Genomic DNA, 19,829 nt, shown 5'->3' with positions numbered 1-19,829 from the left:
TAGATGCAAACATTATACATTAAATATACAATAGTTTATCATGCCACGTTGAAGGTATGTTCAGTTTACACTTGAAGCAATTTGTCAGTATACACATTCGCTTATTGATTTTATGACAGTGTTTCAGAGACCGTTGACGGGATGGAATGAATGTCTTTTAAATTAATTTCAATTACTGACATGACACATTTGCCAGAAAGCAACACGCCCCCTTCGATTGGTCGGTGCACTCCCAAAAACTTAGTTTAGAATCCGGGTCACGTGTTTAGGTGAAAAATAATTCCAAGTAAGGAAGTTCTTAATGAAGGTTTCAGGAGTGAAGAGTGGTCGGTTCCTTCACGCGATTCTACAGCCCTTAACTGCCCTCCCAGTTTGTTAACGCCCTGAATTATTCATTCTGGCGTTTTAAGCAGCTAGTATAAAAGTTAGACGGTGGAGACGTTCGACCACTTCCAGTGATAGTTCTCTTCAGACAGGTGTCAAATCGGACGTGGTTTTGAAACAGGTGAGACGTTTATTTCTTCAATTATCCCGAGTCTTGATGGCATTATATATGCAAAATGGTTGTATATTTCAACATTACCTACTTATTAATTTAACAAATTTCCTTTAGTCATAAGTAACTTGTTTAGTGAAGAGTAACAGACTTTTAAATTGTTGAATTTATTTAGATTAACCACTGGCGGAGGATCGATTTAAATATTGATAGAGTCCTGGTCGGGATGTTTTGGAAGATAATTGAATTTGGTTATTTCAACTGACAGTTAACGAGACTTGCAAATCAAATTTCTTGGTTGTTGGGTGTTACAGTGTGATCGTTGATATGATTATTCGAGTGATTTGTGTCTTAAAGAGCTTGTTGTAGTGCGTCAGGCTGAACATTGGGCTCCTCATCAAACTAAATTTCGAATATTTTTGACAAATCTAAACCCGTTTACCCGTCGATGTTATTATTTGTAGTTTGGGGGTGAGGGTGGGGGGTAAGCTGTTTAGCAATATTCTAACCACATACAGCGGGTACTAAATATGTAGTAGTAGTAGTAGTAGTAGTAGTAGTAGTAGTAGTAGTAGTAGTAGTAGTAGTAGTAGTAGTAGTAGTAGAAGTAGTAGTAGTAGTATACTTTGTTTTTAAAAGCACTTGAAAGGATACAGAAACAATATTTTACCTATTTTCCCGTTTGCACCCGAAGCTGTCTGTTTCGGAAAATAATCGAGACTGGTTGTTTTCTGGCGTTGACGTTTTATTTTCATCTTAACCCGTATATAGCTTAAACCATGTTGTACCATGAATAGTGATGCCGTAAATACGCTTCCTCGATGTAGATATATGATTAAAAAAACATCGGTGTAGATATATGATCACAATATATCTCAAAGTATGGCATGGAACAATATATTTTAAATACATGGAGGGATGAGTAGATCATAGACTTCGTATGTGATTATTGAAAATATTTTGCGCTTTAACAAACAAGACTACACTCAGAAAACGTTTCGCCACATACAGTCAAAGGAGACTAAAATAAAGAGACGCTACTTTTAACAGTATTCTAATTATATCGGGGCGGTCGGGTAGCCTAGTGGTTAAAGCGTTCGCTCGTCACGCCGAAGACCCGGGTTCGATTCCCGACATGGGTACAATGTGTGAAGCCCATATCTGGTGTCCCCCGCCGTGATATTGCTGGAATATTGCTAAAAGCGGCGTAAAACCATACTCACTCACTCTAATTATATCACGGCGTGTCAGCTTAATGTGGGAGGAAAGCCCGGAGTGATGCAGGTCTCAGGTGCTTACCACTTTAGTGAAACCCAGGAGCACGGGTATGGTGCTGACAAACCTAGAAACGCAGGAATGGTGCTGACAAACCTAGAAACGCGGATATGGTGCTGACAAACCTTGAAACGTGGGTATGGTGCTGACAAACATAGAAACGCGGGTATGGTGCTGACAAACCTAGAAACGCAGGTATGGTGCTGACAAACCTGGAAACGCAGGTATGGTGTTGACAAACCTAGAAACATAACCGAGTAGTTAATTAATACAACACCGTGAGTGAGTTGGATTTTACGCCGCTTTTAGCAATATCCCCGCAGTTTCCGAGATATCACCATAAATGGGCTTCACACATTGTACCCATGTTGGGATTTGAACCCAGGCCTTCGGTCTCACGAAGTGACGCTTTTACCTCTAGGCTACCCCCTAACTAACACAGAGACAATGTCCTAGTTATATGCCTAGACTGGATAGCACCACGTTACTGTGATGCATATTTTAGTTTCCCTTTCAGAAGTCTTACCTTTGCCAGCTGTAACATGTCTATGCTTCAAATCGTACATCTCCTTGTATGTCATAAAATGCGACAAAATACATCAGCTGAAATAATCAGTGAGAGATAGAGCGGTTGAGCTTTACAAGTAGCTTGAACTTTGTATATAATAACGGATATATAGCAGGTGAGGTGAGGTGAAATTGGGTTTAACGTCGCGTCCAAGATTATTGCACTTATATAGCGACGTGCATGCACTGTATGTATGTGTGTGGCTGCTTGTACTAGTCCGGACTGATGCTGACTTATATAGTGCCAGCTCACTGAGATACCATGCCGCAGTTAAACATGGATACCCCACTCAGACACAGTATACTGACTCCGAGCCGACCAGTCCTTGTTTTAGCCCCTTAATGCCGAGCGCCAGACAGGGTAACAACAAGTACAATCTTTTAACGTCTTTTTGTATGACGCGGCCGGGTATCGAACCTCGGACCTTCCGCTCTCCGGGGGGGGGGGGGGGGGGGGGGGGGGACGCTCTACCACAAGACCACGGAGGCGGTCGATATAGGGCAGAGAGGTTTGACGACCAACTGTTAGAAAAAGCCATGCAGTGGTTGGAAGTCGATACTATCTTACGACAGGACCAGATACGATACGACATCAGAGTACGATACGATACATTACGATACGATATAATAAACTACCACAGAACGATGCGGGACACTACGATGCAAATCGTTATGGATTGGAATTTGTTGAATTCAGGCCCCATTTTTTGCACAATCCATATCGTAACTGTTTGGCGATGATAAATGTTATTTGTAAAATTCGTACCCTTCTGTGCTTAAATTACCTAATATGTTTGTTATATAAAGTAGTTAAAAAAGTGAGACACTTAGAGTTTTTCTCCGACACCAGGATGACACCTTATGATGTAACTGAATACAGTTAGAGGCAGCGTTAAATCAAGCTCTCTCTCTCTCACTCACTCACTCACTCACTTGAGGACACGGGTGGCCCAGTTGGCACAGGCGCCGCAATTCGCTGTGCATAGTTGCGTCCTTTGGGCACGTCAGAAACCTATGATTGTTTGTTTGAATCCCGGTTCGCGTCGATTATGTTTCTAGGTTTGTCAGCACCATACCCGTGCTCGTGGGTTTCACCGAAGTGTTAAACTTCTGAGACCTGCATCTGCACCTGCTTTCCCCCCACATTGAGCTGTGATAATACAGGAATACTGTTACACCCAACTCACTCACTTAAAAGAATTTTTTCAAATACGCTACAGAACTAGTTAATTTGTGTTTATAGTAAATACTCAACAATTGTCTTTATTTAGCATATATAAAAACACAGAGCCTTTAAGTGCGCAGAATATCAACGTGACTCAAATACCACGAGATCAGTACAATGTAACATAGAAATCCCAAAAGTTCGATATCAGAAAGTTCTTTCTCATTTTATCTTATTTTTAGGAACAATGAAGTAAAACTTACTTCAGCGGAATAACAAGGGGACAATTTGTATCTATTCATAGTGAAAGTGATGAGTGTTTCAGATGTTGACCTTTCGCAAAGGTCATCCTCGTCCTCATCATTTGCATTTTCGTCTCATGTGATATGATCCGAAAATGATGCGACACGAATAACCAAACTATGAATGCTACGGCTCCGCTTTGTATAGAAAACTGATATGTGCATCATCCATTCAGAGAGAGCAAATGTCATCATATTATCAGCTTCCTTGTTCAATTCAGATTGTGTTACAGACGCATCAAAGAACCGTTTGAAATGTATCACGCTTGTCAGTTACAGAAAAAAACATCGTGGATTCTATTTCAAGACGTAAACATTTTAGCCATTGAAAAAAGTAAATCATAATAGAGCTGGAAAATGTCAAATATTCTTGTTTGAAAATTCTAAGTTTACAAAACAAAGTTTGCAAGTAGATATTGGCAATATTAGCGCCTTACATGCGGCGTTCCATACTGCATCGTTATTATATAGCTTAAGTAAAACATAGCATGTAGAATGTCTTCATTGTTATCGGCTTCATTGCGATGCCTGCCATGGTTACACTTTGTCAAAATGACATAGTGCTTTAATTATTATCTTGACATGGCTTCATTGTATGATACTTCAAGACACTGATGAGGAAATACATTATGCATTGCATGGTGATAGAAGGAACAGAGTTTGACGTTTCTGGAATTCATCTGGGATTTATTTCAACAAAGGCCAAACAATGGGGGACTTTAATTGTGTTTTCCCGCTACTTAAGAGTACACCTAGGAAAACGTTAATCTTCATCTCTTCTACATGTAGATTTACTGTTATCCCATAGTTCATGGAATCGTTTGGAAATATTTACATATGCCATTTTCTCATATTGATACAAATATGACTTATATGAGTGAGTGAGTGAGTGAGTGAGTGAGTGAGTGAGTGAGTGAGTGCGTGAGTGAGTGAGTGAGAGAGTGAGATTTTAGCAATATTCCAGCAGTATCCCTGCAGGTGACACCGGAATAGGGATTCATTGTACCAACATTGGCAATAGGTCACGTGTCTTTGGCGTGTTTAGTGAAAGCCCTGATTATGTTTCTAGGATTGTCAGCACCATCCCCGTTCTTGTAGGCCGTACAGAAATACGGCGGCTTTAAAAACAAAATTCACTCACTCACTTTAAAAAGATTATCCACTACAGTACACTCCAGTTAGATTGCGTGTATATAAAAAAATACACAAGATTCTGTTCTTTATTATTTTGTCGTATGTAAAGAACTGTGAAGCAGATATTGTGTCTCTCACACACACACACACACACACACACACACGCGCAATGTTTAAAATGTTGGGGCTTTCCTACCACATTAGGCTGACACGCCTAAGAAATGGTTACAATCGGCGTTAAAAAAAACCTCACTCACTCACTTAAGTCAGTCGCAGTGTGTCGGCTTCAAATCTCGCATTGGAGCAGTTCAAAAGTCCTTAATTTTGAGTGTTAGCAGCTATCGAGGTTTACCGTCCAATACAAAAACACCTTTAAAGGGTTTTAAGTTTAAATCATTGCATAACAATTCTAGTCATATATTAACTATGAAGCTCCATCGTGGTTAACAAGAGTTGAAAAACTACAGCGCCATAACCACTAGGTTACCCAACCACCCCTTCTCCGTGAGAGGGGCGGGTGCTCCCGATAGGACAGGGCATGCTTACTCTTTTCGCAAGTTCCTGTTTTTTACGCCAAATGGAATCTGTTTCGGCGACAAATCGAGGCGAGTTATTCTCTGGAGTTGACGTGTTTATATTTCAGAAGAATCTCTTTGAAGATGTCAACATTTTCGTAATTATGTTTTAGGGGTGGAGACAAAACGCAAGGATATACGTAACTAACAACAAACTTTGCACTGCTCACTAAGTTAAGTTTTTAAGTTAAGTTTTTAAGTTAAGTTTTTCTCGGTAATTCCTCGGAATGATTTAAGATGCAGAGTTGCGTCCCTTAGGGAATCAAAGACCTGAGCATCATAGGTTTTAATCTGAGATACACCTTGACCATGATGCTGTGGTGGTAAACTACGGTTATAACGAACACGCTTATAACGAACTGACCGATATGACGAACCTATTTCTTAGTACCGGCCATTTTTTGTGTATATGCTGTATATATGCTTATAACGAACTACGGTTATAACGAACTAAAACTAGTGGTCCCTTTGAGTTCGTTATAACCGTAGTTTACTGAACATGTACATTCGTGGGTTTTACCAAAGTGGTCAAACCTACATTACATCACCTTTCCTCCAACACACAGCTGACGCACCCTCAATGTAACTGAAATACTGTTAAAGCACCGTTAATCTCAGCTCGATCACTTTGGGTTCAAGCCATGTATCTTTGTTAATAATGTTAAACGACTAGATAATGATACGTCATTCCGGTGAACATTATATTGCCCTCTTGGTTATTTCAATTAGACGGACACAAATTGTGCCATAATTGGGACATCGGATTCTACTTTATTATGGGAACCAGTGCCGAATCAGATATATAAGCATGCAAATATCATCGTGGGGTCTCCCTATCGAACACACCGCCTCCGTGGTATAGTGGATAGAGATCCTGCACAGAGGACGGAGGTCTGTGGTTCGATTCCGTGGTCGCGTCAATAAATCAGGATAGTTATAACCGTGCCAAACGCTCGGCATTAAGCGGATGAACAAAGAACTGGTCGGCTCTGAGTCGGTATAAAGTGTCTGAGTGGGGTATCCATACTAAACTGCGACATGTTATGTCGGTAAGATAGCGCTACAAACCGGAATAAGTCCAATACATGCAGCCCCAAACACACGTGCATGCATGTCGCTATAGTTGAAATAATAATGAAGGCAACGATAAACTACATGTCAACTCATATCATCACCAATATCTAACAGTATATGTGGCATGAGAAGAAATGTGGGTCTAACTTGAGAGAATGACAATTTAATAATGAAAGCTTAATATTTTTAACCTATGCGGTTGTATTTACATTATTGTATAATTAACATTGGAATATTTTGTTAAAAGTGTTTGTTGTGTCACAGGTGGAATTTAACAATGCTTTTCCAAGTAAAATAGATTTAGACTGCATATAGAATGACTTTATATATAATACTAATGTTTTGTTGTGTTTTGTCTTAATTTAGAGACTGCTTTTACTTATTGAAATACTGTGAGTAGTAACAGCAGAAGCAGGATGTCGTAGAAGTATGGTGATTGCGGTGGGGATGATGATGATGATGATGATGATGATGATGATGATGATGATTGTGGTAGTGGTGGTGGATTGTAGTGATGATGATGGTTGTGGTGGGGGTTGATGGTAGTGGTGATACTAGTCGTGGTGATATGGTGGGGTAATGGTGGTGGGGGGATTGCGGTGCTTATGAAGGTGATGGTGGTGTGGGGGGTAATGGTGGTGGGGATTGCGGTGCTTATGAAGGTGATGGTGGTGTGGGGGGTAATGGTCTTGGGGATTGCGGTGCTTATGAAGGTGATGGTGGTGTGGGGGGTAATGGTGTTGGGGATTGCGCTGCTTATGAAGGTGAAGGTGGTGTGGGGGGTAATGGTGGTGGGGGGTTGCGGTGCTGATGAAGGTGATGGTGGTGGTGGTAGTGGTGATGGTGATTGTGGTTGTCAGGATGATTATGATGGTGTTGATGATGATGATGTGTCAAAATTAGTAACAATAGCAAAGGAAAGAATATTTGAAGCAGATTCATTTATATTATTAGCAGCACCAAAGTTGTAGCACCATAATACTAAAGGTAGCAGAAGCAGTGCTAGAATAAGCAGTATTACGAGCATAAACGCCAATGTCAATGTCAATGTCAATGTCAATGTCAATAGTAGAATTGTAGTAGTAACTCTTGGTATAATAGTAGCACCACCACCAACAGTTATAGTGTGCCTGTCTAGTCGCTATTGAAGAATATCCATTTATATTACCAGTGGTAAGTGTGTGCAAGTGTAGTCTAATGGCAAAGATTATAATGACCACCACACCTGTTGTATAACAGTTTCTTTATACTTTCAGAAATGCCCTCAGTACGCAGTTTGGCACTTGTCTTGACAGTGGTGTGTTTATTGAGTCAGACGTTTGGGCAGATTTCCTTCTCCCCCAACTGGGGGACAGGGAAGCGATCCTCTGCCCTCGGGCTCGACCATGACTGCTGGGGGAAATCGGAGTTAAGGATCTTATATGACGTCGTCAAGGTCATACGGGTAAGTGATAGGGGTGACATGTTTATTATTGTAATGGTATTGCTTGAGACACGGGTGGCCCAGTCGTCTGAGGCGCCGCAATTTGCTGTGTAGAGTTGCGTCCCATGGGCACGCCAGAAACATATGATTGAGGGTTCGATTCCCGGTTCGCCCCGATTATGTTTCTAGGTTTGTCAGCACCATACCCGCGCTCTTGGTTCCCCAAAGTGGTAAACGTCAGAGACCTGCATCACTTTGGGTTTTCCTCTCACTGACACGCCGTGATATAAGTGGAATACTGTTAAAAGCGGCGTTGGACCCAACGTGGGCGTTGTCTGAGAGCGGATTACGGCGGTAGTCGGACTCGTTCAAAGGGCTCTTTTGATTCTTATAAAGCGAGGCGACTTATGAGATTCGCTGGTTCAGGTTACCAGGCCTGGTTAGTTGCGTAGGTCGATACTCATTATGTCAATCTCTGGATTGACTGGTTCAGACTCGATTACTTACAGAACACCTCCACACAGCAACGTGCAAGCTCGTGTGTGAGGCTGCTAGTACTACCTTTGAACGTCTTTTTTATGAAGCTGCAGAGGATCGACCCCACCCCCACCCCCCACCCCCCGGCATTCCGCTCTCCGGGTGGACTCTCTACTCTCACTAGACCACAGATTATTTAACAGACAACAGTATGACATTGGTCAACAAAATCTCAATGAAGGCGGTCAGTGCCTTGTTTCATTATCTGTATATTGAGGCGATATGGGGATTAACGTCGCGTTTATTCACATATATATGGAATCCTAGACGGGACATTGTCGCATTGTCGCGCTTAGGTTATTTTTTACACTTTTTGCTTGTTTTTGTAAGGGCGACAATGCGACAACGCAACAATGTCCCTTAAATACATATCGACGTGAATGACGAGTGTTATGGCTGCTTGTACAGGTCCTGAATATTTACTGATTTATCTATTATATGAGTGAGGGTATATCGACCTGAAGGTTAAAACTATGCCTATGAATCTACCAGCATTCGTAACCATTTCCATGTTTTACTACAACAGCTATGCTATATACAAGAGTGTATTCTCCCCAGGGAGTTGAGAAATAAACTGAATGCACACAGGTCGGGGTAAATGTGTCATGATGAGCATTACTCCTTGCGATTATTATTGTCATCATTGACAGTTTGCAATAGTCCAGATTTAACTGTGTGTGCATCAATGAGCGGTCGGATAGTCTATCATTGAGATGGATAGTTTCTTATATATGTTTTATATGTGCTATAGAATGAAACCCATTCAAACCGGAATAAGGAGTAGTGATCACGAAATAATCCACTTGTTCATCGGCATTTAGACGTGTCCGGAAGGCAGGTTTCCAGATTAACAAGGTTTCATGATATTGCTGGCTACATTGTCCTTTATTCACGGCATGTTTATATTGCACAACCCGCTCCCGCCACACCATGCCCAACTCGCTTTAATGTCGTGTATTTAGCGAACACAGTTTGCAAACTTTCAGTGATTCGTTAGTGTATTCTTTTTACTTTCGCTTTCATTTTGGAACTCATTTGTGACAGAAACACGAATAAAAATATCCCAATGACATTTTCAGGTCTAATAACAAACCTGCTTAATCCGGACGACTTGTAAGGGGACCGCCCACATTATCGGTGTTTCGCTAAACATCAAAGCACTCACACACATCCCCACCCCCCAACACACACACACACACACACACACACACACACACTAACGAAAGAAAACATATTTCTCGAAAGACCAATGGACCAATGGACAACAGTAAGGGACCCTTTAAAAATGCTTCTTTACCCCAGAAAAATCGAACCAATGTCAATATATCGTTAAGATGCACGAACGCCTAATTCTTCAAAGTCTAAAATTCCGATATCATTCAGAAACGATTGTTAACATGACAGAACACCTCTACGACATAAATGACTGCATTTTTATGTAGAAGCGACTCCTCGTTTCTGTAATGTGTTCCAAATTAAGATTTATCTCACACAAAGAATAACGATATGTCAACAGAGATCGTTTCAAGTCAAATTCTCACGGGACGAAGGAATGGTTGGAAATAAATGCTGCTATTTCTGGTACCAGCAACGTGTGAGCAGCGTCCACTGGGGATCTCATTAGCGCGGAGTAGGGTTTTTCGTTGAACCATTGAGAAACATATGACAAAATTGAGGAAATATTGACATTAAAAGGATGTAATTGTATCATTTTTACGCTATGTACAAGGAGTACCTGGTTTTAAGGTTTCCTTGATTGATGATGTTTTTTGAGAATGTGAGGAATTAGGTTCAAACGAAATGGAAAAATACAAATAACGGATTTAATTATTTTGTTTGTAAATGTCACTGATTGAGGGAATCACGTAAAGGAGCCGACGTGCTATGAGAAAAACATATAGCGTTCTCCCTAATGTCTCCGGTGCTGGAGTCATAAGAGCAGGATTCAGAACTACTGTTAATCCTGTAAGAACAGCATTTTCCTTTATGTGTAATTTCAAAGTATCGTTATTTGACAAATGGTGTGAATCCGATCATGTGAGACTATAGGCATATTTAGATTAAGCAATTAGTGATTTCTTTCGTCGCTTTCTAGGAATCGATAAATAATCTGCATATGGTTACAAACACGATCAGCTGGGATCAATCATCCTTTTGAGATCATAGCCTTTGTTGTTTAACAGGAAGGTGACAATTAGAATGCAATGATTTCTCATGTGCTTCTAAGAACACAGATGGGTTTTATATGGAACGTTCGTCGGGAGAGTTTGTCAATTGATAGCATTTCAATTTAAACGCAACGTAATGTTTGACTTAAGCCTTACAATAACACACCTATTTTGATTATAAAGCAGTATTATTGTGTGGCTGTGTCAATCTGATGCAGCAGCCGTGACAGATTGTGACATCTCAATGACAAATCGGCCTCGGAGGTGTGTCACTTGTGCCTAATCCATTTCATTTATCGCAATAAAATATGTTTAAATATCGCCCGGAGCAAGTTCATTGGCATTCAATCAATTAGAGAAGGTGGCCTCCTTCTTGATCTGATCCAATTTGGCCTGTTCTTGTTTAGAAGGATAAGAGAAGTATTATGAAGAAGAGAGAGAGAAAGATAAAGAGGAAAGCGAGAGAGAGAGGGAGAGAGAGACAGACAGAGACACAGAGAGAGAGAGAGAGAGAGAGAGAGAGAGAGAGAGAGAGAGAGAGAGAGAGATATTTTATTCTGAAATTTTGATTCAAAGACAAGCCACGGTTCCAAATAAGTTGGAGCGGTCGGGTAGCCTAGTGGTTAAAGCGTTCGCTCGTCACGCCGAAGAGCCGGGTTCGATTCCCGACATGGGTACAATGTGTGAAGCCCATTTCTGGTGTCCCCCGCCGTGATATTGCTGGAATATTGCAAAAAAGCGGCGTAAAACCATACTCACTCACTCACTCACTCCAAATAAGTTCTTAGATCCATATAGAGATTACAATTTATTAAAAAGCGTAGCTCGTCTTTAATCCAATTGGTATTACAGTGTTTACAAATACGATTATCTAAAGTAGGTTTAGGTTTTGAAAAACGAGGAGGAGTGTACAACATCTAAATTTTGCCAAAATGCTACGTTGTGCCCTATCAGTATTATTACAAACATTGTGCGAAACGCATAGTGTAGACTTAAACAATCGGTATTTCCTTAACTTATTACCATTAATTTGCCACCTATCATCCCAGACTTTTCAGCGCCATGTTTCCTTATCATTACAGATAAGTGTGTTTTTACACATTTAAAACAAATAGGTAAAATATTACCTATATTTGAAAGAGGTAACTGTAAATCATTAAAAAAAAATTTATAACTGTACAGTCCCAAGACCTTTGGAAATTAGATGACCACCTTTGTACTAATTTAGTAAGCCTGCTTTCTTCATTAAAACAACGGGTTTTATGAATAGGATTACAGTAATGTATTCAATGTCTAACCATACGCTACTTACCCATGTCCCGCATGTTATGACATTGAACTACTTCAAGATCATTGCCCTCATATGCGACATGCACGTGTGTGTGTGTGTGTTAGTGTGTTAGTGTGTGTGTTAGTGTGTTAGTGTGTGTGTTAGTGTGTGTGTGTGTGTGTGTGTGTGTGTGTGTGTGTGTGTGTGTGTGTGTGTGTGTGTGTGTGTGTGTGTGTGTGTGTGTGTCAGCTTGTACTCGTCCGGACTGATGCCGATTTTATTGTGCTGGCCCACTGAGCTACCATGCCGCAGTTTAACATGAATACCCTACACAGACACAGTATACTGACTCCTAGCCGACCAGTCCTTGATTTAACCCCTTCATGCCGAGCGCCAGGCAGGATGACAAAAAGTATCTTTTGCTATGACGCGGCCGGGGATCAAACCCCGGACCTTCCGGACGCGGACGCTCTACCATAAGGGAGACCCGCAGCATCGGCAGAAACAAGGGAATATATTCCCCTCGCTGGGGAGGGGCGAGTTTCGATATGTATTTGTCATATTATGATTGTCATTACATCTACTGGGGCACGGGTGGCCCAGTCGTCTAAGGCGCCGCAATTCGCTGTGCAGAGTTGCGTCCCTTGAGCACGCCAGAAACCTTTGATTGAGGGTTCGAATCCCGGTTCGCCCTGATTATGTTTCTAGGTTTGTCAGCACCATACCCGTGCTCGTGGGTTTCACCGAAGTGGTAAACGTCAGAGACATGCATCACTTCGGGCTTTCCTCCCACATTAAGGTGACACGCCGTGATAAAACTGGAATTATGTTAAAAGCGGCGAATAACCCAACTCACTCACTCATTACATCTACTGATTATTGAGTATATACGGTGTAAGCCATCGTATGTCGTTTGATGCGGCCTGATTGCAATAAAGTTCTGTCTTGTTCAGTACAGCAGGACTAGATCATATTGTCAGTCGGGTGTAGATTATTGAGATCAATTCTGAGCAGACTAAATGGGAAGCGTCCTGTTAATTTTATAGGCCAACTGATCCATAGGCCAAACGGGAACCGGGCAAGTAGTGTATGTGCCAACGCAAGCCGTAGACATTTACCATTTTGGTGTGACCCAGAGCACAGGTATGGTGTAAGTGGACCCGTATCATTATCGACGCGAATCGTGGGATCCTGACACAGCTAAGGGACGTAACTATGCACAGCGGAATGTCTCACGTTACACCACATCACCATCCATGAGTGAGTGAGTGAGTTGGGTTTAACGCCGCTTTTAACAGTATTACAGTTATATGCGGCGTGTCAGCTTAATGTGGGAGGAAAGCCCGAAGTGATGCAGGTCTCAGACGTTTATCACTTCGGTGAAACCCACGAGCACGGGTATGGTGTTGACAAACCTAGAAACATAATCGGGGCGAACCCACAATCTCAGGTTTCTGGCGTACCCAAAGGACGCAACTCTGCACAGCGAATCGCGGCGCCTTAGACGACTGGGCCACCCGTGCCCCTATTTCATCATCCATGCCCCGGACAAGAATGGCAAGGTTGTAAAGTCCGATTATTGATATATGATGTCTTTATGTTTTCAGAGACAGGCTGAATCCCTCGCTCGATGTATGCAGGACACGGAGGCGGAGGAAGCAATGTTGAAGCACTGACGCATAATGCTGCCTGACCACACCTCCCTCTTCCGCCCAGTGTGTAGGTACTTTGCAAAGTATATTGTAATAGGATGAAAGAATATAAACACCAGTTTTGATGGCGGCTACAACTTAAACAAGGGTCTGAGCACCTCAACATCTTTAGGCGTCTCTTACTACAGGAATAGAATATTAGCGAGTTATACTAACTCAATTGTTACGGGTGACCCAGTCGTCTAAGGCACCGCAATTCGCTGTGCAGAGTTGCATCCCTTGGGCACGCCAGACACCTGTGATTGTGGGTTTCAATCCCGATTCGCCCTGATTATGTTTCTAGGTTTGTCAGCAACATACCCGTGCTCGCGGTTTTCACCAAAGTGGTAAACGTCTGAGACCTGCATCACTTCGGGATTTTCTCCCACATTAAACTGACATGCCGTGATATAACTGGAATAATGTTAAAAACGACGATAACACCCAACTCACTCACTCATTCACTTCCCCATTTAATGTTTGGTCTTTCAATGTCCTGTGTTTCAGAAATGGACCCCCATATCCACACTTATCTGTATAGGAAAATGCCAAGCCCGTGAATATTGCTGAGACCTGAGAGATGGACAATGTTGACCCACTGACCAGAGAAGGACGGCTAATCTAGTAGGAAGCTTATATCATCAGCGAGTCATCTGTTGAGAAACTGTAACATACTTCAAACAATAAACCACTGAACTTTTTACCGAGTGTAATGTTCCTTTATGATAGATGTTACCTGTAAGGTTAGTTACTGTGAAAAGGACAATCTCATTAAAATCAGATCTTAGTTCTCGCTATCGCTAAACAAAGATCTGAGGACACCCCTTTACGGGTTACGTCAGACCGACCTTGCGCCAATTTTGACCGACCAATGGAATGACCAATCAGAAAGCAGCTTTCTCGTGCTTTACGGCACTAATTTCAAATTGGCGACTACGCTTCGAAACATATTTTGACAAATTCTCGATTACAAATTTGAAACCTAAACAAAAGAACATTCTGGAATGGGTAATAGATAGTCTAGATTGTATGGATTCAGTTGTTAAACACGTAACTATCGTTCCGAGTTAAAGATTTCGAGGTTGCATGATTAGAAATCTCATTCCGACTGTCACTTTCATAATCTGGTAAGCGATGCTCTGATTGGTCGGATGAAAGGTCGTTCTGACATGACCCCTCATGGGGTGTCCTCAGATCTTTGTTTAGCGGTAGCGAGAACTGATGTCTGATTTTAATGAGATTGTGAAAAGGATAACACATGATCAAATATATATAAGACGTCTTCGTCAGAGAATAACCAGCCCCGATTATCCAAAGAAACAACTTACACTAGCGTTGAAGGCAAAATATATAAATGGATCACTGAAAATCAGTGATGACACCAGGTGTTCGTTAACAGAGTAAGTATGTCCTTACCTACTGGTAGCACAAAATATCCGTATGTGAAATGCTGGACTTCGTTATTGATGGCATCAATGTCAAATTTGGGGTAATACATTTGGACAAGAAGAGGGCATCCCCATGGGCACCAACTGTGCATCCCTTCTTGAGGATTTGTTTCTTTATGCATATGAATCGGAATTTCTGCTCGGATTTGCAAAGACAATACAAGGTAATTTGGCCAAGAAGTTTAACTTAAGCTTCAGGTATTTCGATGATCTGATATCGTTTAATAACAATCAAATAGCCAATTCCCTTCCACTGATTTACCCACCTGAACTAGAAATAAAACAGTCCATGGCCAGTGAGGCCGCCTCACCTGTTTTATATTTAGATCTATGCATGAGGATTCAGAGTGACAAAACACTCTCCGCAAGACTGTATGACAGGAGGGATGACGTCAACTTTCCAATAGTCAACTTTCCCTTCACGTCCAGCAATATCCCAGCAGTTCCTGCCTTTGGTGTTTACATTTCACAACGTTTGAGATACAATCGGGCGTGCTCTTTCTACCAAGATTTCAAAGAGCGTTATACGACTCAAGTTGTTCAAGGTCACAACATTCAAGGCCTCAGTTAAGCTTTCATCACGTTTTAAGGTTGACATGTGGAGGACATTTGATTAATCAGTGACAAAAATCATGTCCAATGCAATTCCGTATTTTGACTTGTACCATATGTTCCCGTGTTTTTTTAAGTGAACAATTGACTTGCCTTTGCATGTGTAAGTGACGGGCGCCAACGGTGGAACAGGATACGCTCACCTTTTCGCGAACACCTGGTATTATCACTATTTGATAGAGATTCGTAAACAAATGCTCATGATATATTCGGAATCAGCAGAGAGTTCTATTGGATATGGAAAGGATTTTTTCGCTTTACAAACCTGCAACTTCAGTCATAGATTCGTTTTGCAGTGCAATTGATTATGATATAGGTTTATATTTAAGCGATCCGAAGCTGAAAGGTTCAGTGCAATATCGAATATAATGAACCCAGATGTGTCCTTTGTTTGGTAATTCAGAATAAGTTGCTATGTTAATATGGAACTGGTATCGAATTGTTCCGAGCCAAAGCAAGATTGATTCCAGTCATTTAGAATTCGCTTTGTAAATTTAATTTTTATGCTGAACATCAATCAAGTGATTAATTAATTACCCAATTACACAGATGAGACTTCACAAGACAGGTGGTAAAATGTACACGACTCACGCAATGGTAGCGCCACCGTGACCTTGTCTGGGGGTAGACACGAGATTCCGTGGTCAGTGGGCGTGAGTTGGGTCAAACACCAGCCAGAACCTGCACGTTCAGCAGCGAGTAAATCATGCTGTGACCCGTAAAGCCTCAGGTTAGAATGGTCTTCAGCAACCCATGCTTGTCGTAAAATTTTGTTTGTTTGTTGTTTAATGCCGCACTCTGCAATATTCCAGCTATATTACGTCGGTATGTAAATAATCGAGTCTGGACCAGACAATCATGTGATTGACTTCATGAGCATCGATCCACGCAATTGGGATACGATGACGTACATGAACCAAGTCAGCGAGCCTGACCCCCCGATCCCGCTAGTCGTCTCTTACGTCAAGCATAGTCGCTTTTTAGGGCAAGCATGGGTTGCTGGGACAATTACAATGTCGAGATCTAGACTGGCGATCAACACAAGATTGTCGATAAACCTTCCCCTTAATCAATTCAATGAACCAATTGTCTTTGTTTCTCTCCAAGTCTCCGTGTTCTAGTGGTAGAGCGTCCGCCCGGAAAGTGGATGGTCCGGGGTTCGATCCCCGACCGCGTCATACCAAAGGACGTTAAACTATGGTACTTGTTGTTACCCTGTCTGGGGCTCGGCATTAAGGGGCTAAAACAAGGACTGGTCGGCTCGGTGTCAGCATACTGTGTCTGAGTGGGGTATTCATGTTAAACTGCGGCATGGTATCACAGTGAGCTAACACTATATATCGGCATCAGTCCGGACTAGTACAAGCAGCCACACAACACACACGTACATGCACGTCGCTAATAAGTGCAAAAATCTTGGACGCGACGTTAAACCCCATTTCACCTCACCTTCTCTCCAAGTATGTCGAGTTTGCACAACCAACCAGCACAGTGACCATACAACGGAATTACGTGAGTGAGTGATGGTTTCTGCCGTAGTCGTCAGTATGATGGTCTGGAGGCACAGTTGTCTAAGCTGTTGTGGCCCTTGCACGTACCAGAAACCTAGGATCGTGGGTTCTAATCCCAGATTCGCTCGGACGTTTCTTGGTTTGTGAGCACCATACCCCTGCTCGTGGGTTTCACCAAAGTGTAAACGTCTTAAAACAGCATCGCTTCGGGCTTTCCTCACACACAAAATGACACTTCCCCTATGATCTGACGACAAGTATTAGGTACTGGGGGGCCAATTCTCACTTAAATACAAGATGTCGAGTATTCACACGCGGAAACCTATTGTTTCGCAGCTAATAAACATGGACATCTGCCCCACAAGCTACATCAGTGCTGTTCGGATAGTGCAAGGGAATGACATTGGCCGACTACACGAAGGCCACAAATGGCTCACAGTCTCGTGAATTGTTCATGGGTCAAATTAAGCAGGGATAATAAACTCTTTGATGCGGACTGACCACCATTGAAGACGGAGTAGGCATTGTTAATTTCCTTCAATGATGGGATACGATTTATTGACAAAGTCTTGTATTCAATGGCCATGTATATATACATGCCTCAATGGTAACCCCGTGTGCTTCTGTGGTCTCTGAAGACATTCTAATGCCATGTCCATGTGCATACGCTACACAAGAATATGCATTAGATACCCAATACATTTGGCCTCAAACCACAATTATTTTTCCTTCTTTGTGTCCACAGTAGAATAACACAAGGAAGAGATTTCATGGATGTCAACTACTTCTTTATTATAAGGAACACGACGTTTTGGAGTATGTACTTACTTTTTCATCAGTTAACACGACGTTTCGGAGTATTACTTACTCTTCATAAGGTGCATTCACGTCGTGTTCCTCATAAAATTGATATCCATAAGTTCTCTTCTTTATATTTATCACTTTTAAAAGCTTTCAAAGTGGCATAGCAGTCCACAATAATTTAAATAGTTCATAGTCTTTCCCCTGTTGTATGATGACTTACCTACCACTTGTCACTTGAACCTCCAAATATCAGCCTGGATCCACATCGAGATTTCGCAATAACCATTGTCAACAATGGACACTGAAAGTAGAGAGCCCAAACACACTCATAGGCCTTCAACTAGGGGGTAAATCATAGGAAGCTGTGGTCAGTTTTATGCACAAATTGTGAATCAAAGAATTCTTATCTTTTATTTAAACTATCAGAAGTCAAAACGATTTGGCACAGAATGAACAACCCATTTATAAGGTATACCGTTCTTCTATTTCCCTTCTGGATAATTGTAAACGCTGTGTGTCTATTTCCGTATGCAAATAACGGACATATTACACATGTCACAGTGTGCATCATACTGCCGCAATGGGGAGTTGAATGTGAGGACGCTAACACGAGATATCTCAGTGTATTGTGGAGTGGGACCACGGTACGCAGGACTTGTACCAATTTGGTGAAACCTATGAACAAGATAATGGAACCCTGCCAAGCGGGCGGGAATTCTATGTGAAGCCTTTATTGTCTCAGTCTGCAGTATTCGCGGCAGCCAACGGCGCGAGGAAGGTGCATCACAATCGGGGTACGACATCACACACTAGGGACTAACTGGGGACCTATTCCACCAAGACTCCCAACACAGAGACAGGCATGGGACACCGATGGATCTATTCTGGCACAGAATCCCAATAGAGAGACAGGCATGGGACATTTGGGACCTTTTGTGACCTGGAATCCCCACAGAGAGATAAGCATGGGACACTGGGCAACTATTCTGACCTGGAATCCTCACACAGAGACAAGCATGGGACACAGATGGATCTATTCTGACACAGAATCCCCACAGAAAGACAGGCAATTGGCACTGGGGATCTATTCTGATCCAGCATCCCCACAAAGAGCCAGACATATGGGACACTTGGATCCTATTCTGACCTACGATCCCCCCCCCCCCCCCCCCCCCCCCCCCCCCAGAGACAGGCATGGGACACTGAGGACCTATTCTGACCCAGAATCCCCACGGCGAGAAAAGCAGGATGCACTAGGGGCCTATTCTGTTCCGGAAGTTCAAACAGAGAGACAGGCATGAGATACAGGGACCAATGATCCCCACAGAGAGACAGACATGGGATCCCGGGGACTTATTCTGACAATGAATCCCCAGAGGAAGACAAGAATAGGATACGGGGTATCTGTAATGATTTTGACCCAAAATCCCCATGTCAACTCTGACAAGAACTTAGTCATTAACATTTAAAAGCATGGCTTGTTCATGACCTTTGACCCCCATTTTCACATCATTGAAACGAAGGACAGTGTGGATTCGATTCCACATTCATAAAACATAACGTAAGCATATCCCCACCGTCATCGTTAGCACATGCTACACGTTTTCCTCATTATAAAGGGCACACAGGCAAACGTCATGGTGCATCGTGTGAAATACTCCAGGGAACTCAGCAACATACATCATCTTCTTCACAAAAAATAGATGTCTCAGCTGGCAATGGCGTACGAACATGCCCTCCGCTGAGCCTACGTTAAATACCGTCGAGATTAAACAGC

The 19,829-nt window shown here is 42.2% G+C and overlaps 1 protein-coding gene across 2 annotated transcripts; it reads left to right on the top strand.

Annotated features, from left to right (window-relative positions):
- Positions 1-323: 323 nt before the first annotated feature.
- On the top strand, positions 324-14,368 carry LOC139453059 (hypertrehalosaemic prohormone-like). Of its 2 annotated transcripts, none has more exons than XM_071234683.1 (4): positions 324-505; positions 7,845-8,032; positions 13,594-13,709; positions 14,185-14,368. In XM_071234683.1, the coding sequence occupies exons 2-3, from the start codon at positions 7,847-7,849 to the stop codon at positions 13,660-13,662; spliced, it is 255 nt and encodes an 84-aa protein (XP_071090784.1). In that variant the 5' UTR covers positions 324-505; positions 7,845-7,846; the 3' UTR covers positions 13,663-13,709; positions 14,185-14,368. The 2 variants fall into 2 exon arrangements, with proteins under 2 accessions (XP_071090784.1, XP_071090783.1); XM_071234682.1 differs by having other exon boundaries at positions 327-505; positions 13,594-13,705.
- The last annotated feature ends 5,461 nt before the right edge of the window (positions 14,369-19,829 follow it).

Source organism: Haliotis cracherodii, unplaced genomic scaffold (genome assembly GCF_022045235.1).
Source record: "Haliotis cracherodii isolate W230 unplaced genomic scaffold, xgHalCrac1.p SCAF_9, whole genome shotgun sequence".
Classification (NCBI taxonomy): Eukaryota; Metazoa; Mollusca; class Gastropoda; order Lepetellida; family Haliotidae; genus Haliotis; species Haliotis cracherodii.
This window is presented reverse-complemented; position numbering and strand designations above follow the sequence as displayed.

Excerpts from the sequence above, each read along its gene's own strand:
- LOC139453059 (XM_071234683.1), top strand. The coding sequence starts at position 7,847 with ATGCCCTCAGTACGCAGTTTGGCACTTGTCTTGACAGTGGTGTGTTTA. Across the intron at positions 8,033-13,593 it reads ACGTCGTCAAGGTCATACGG|AGACAGGCTGAATCCCTCGC; the intron begins GTAAGTGATAGG and ends TTATGTTTTCAG.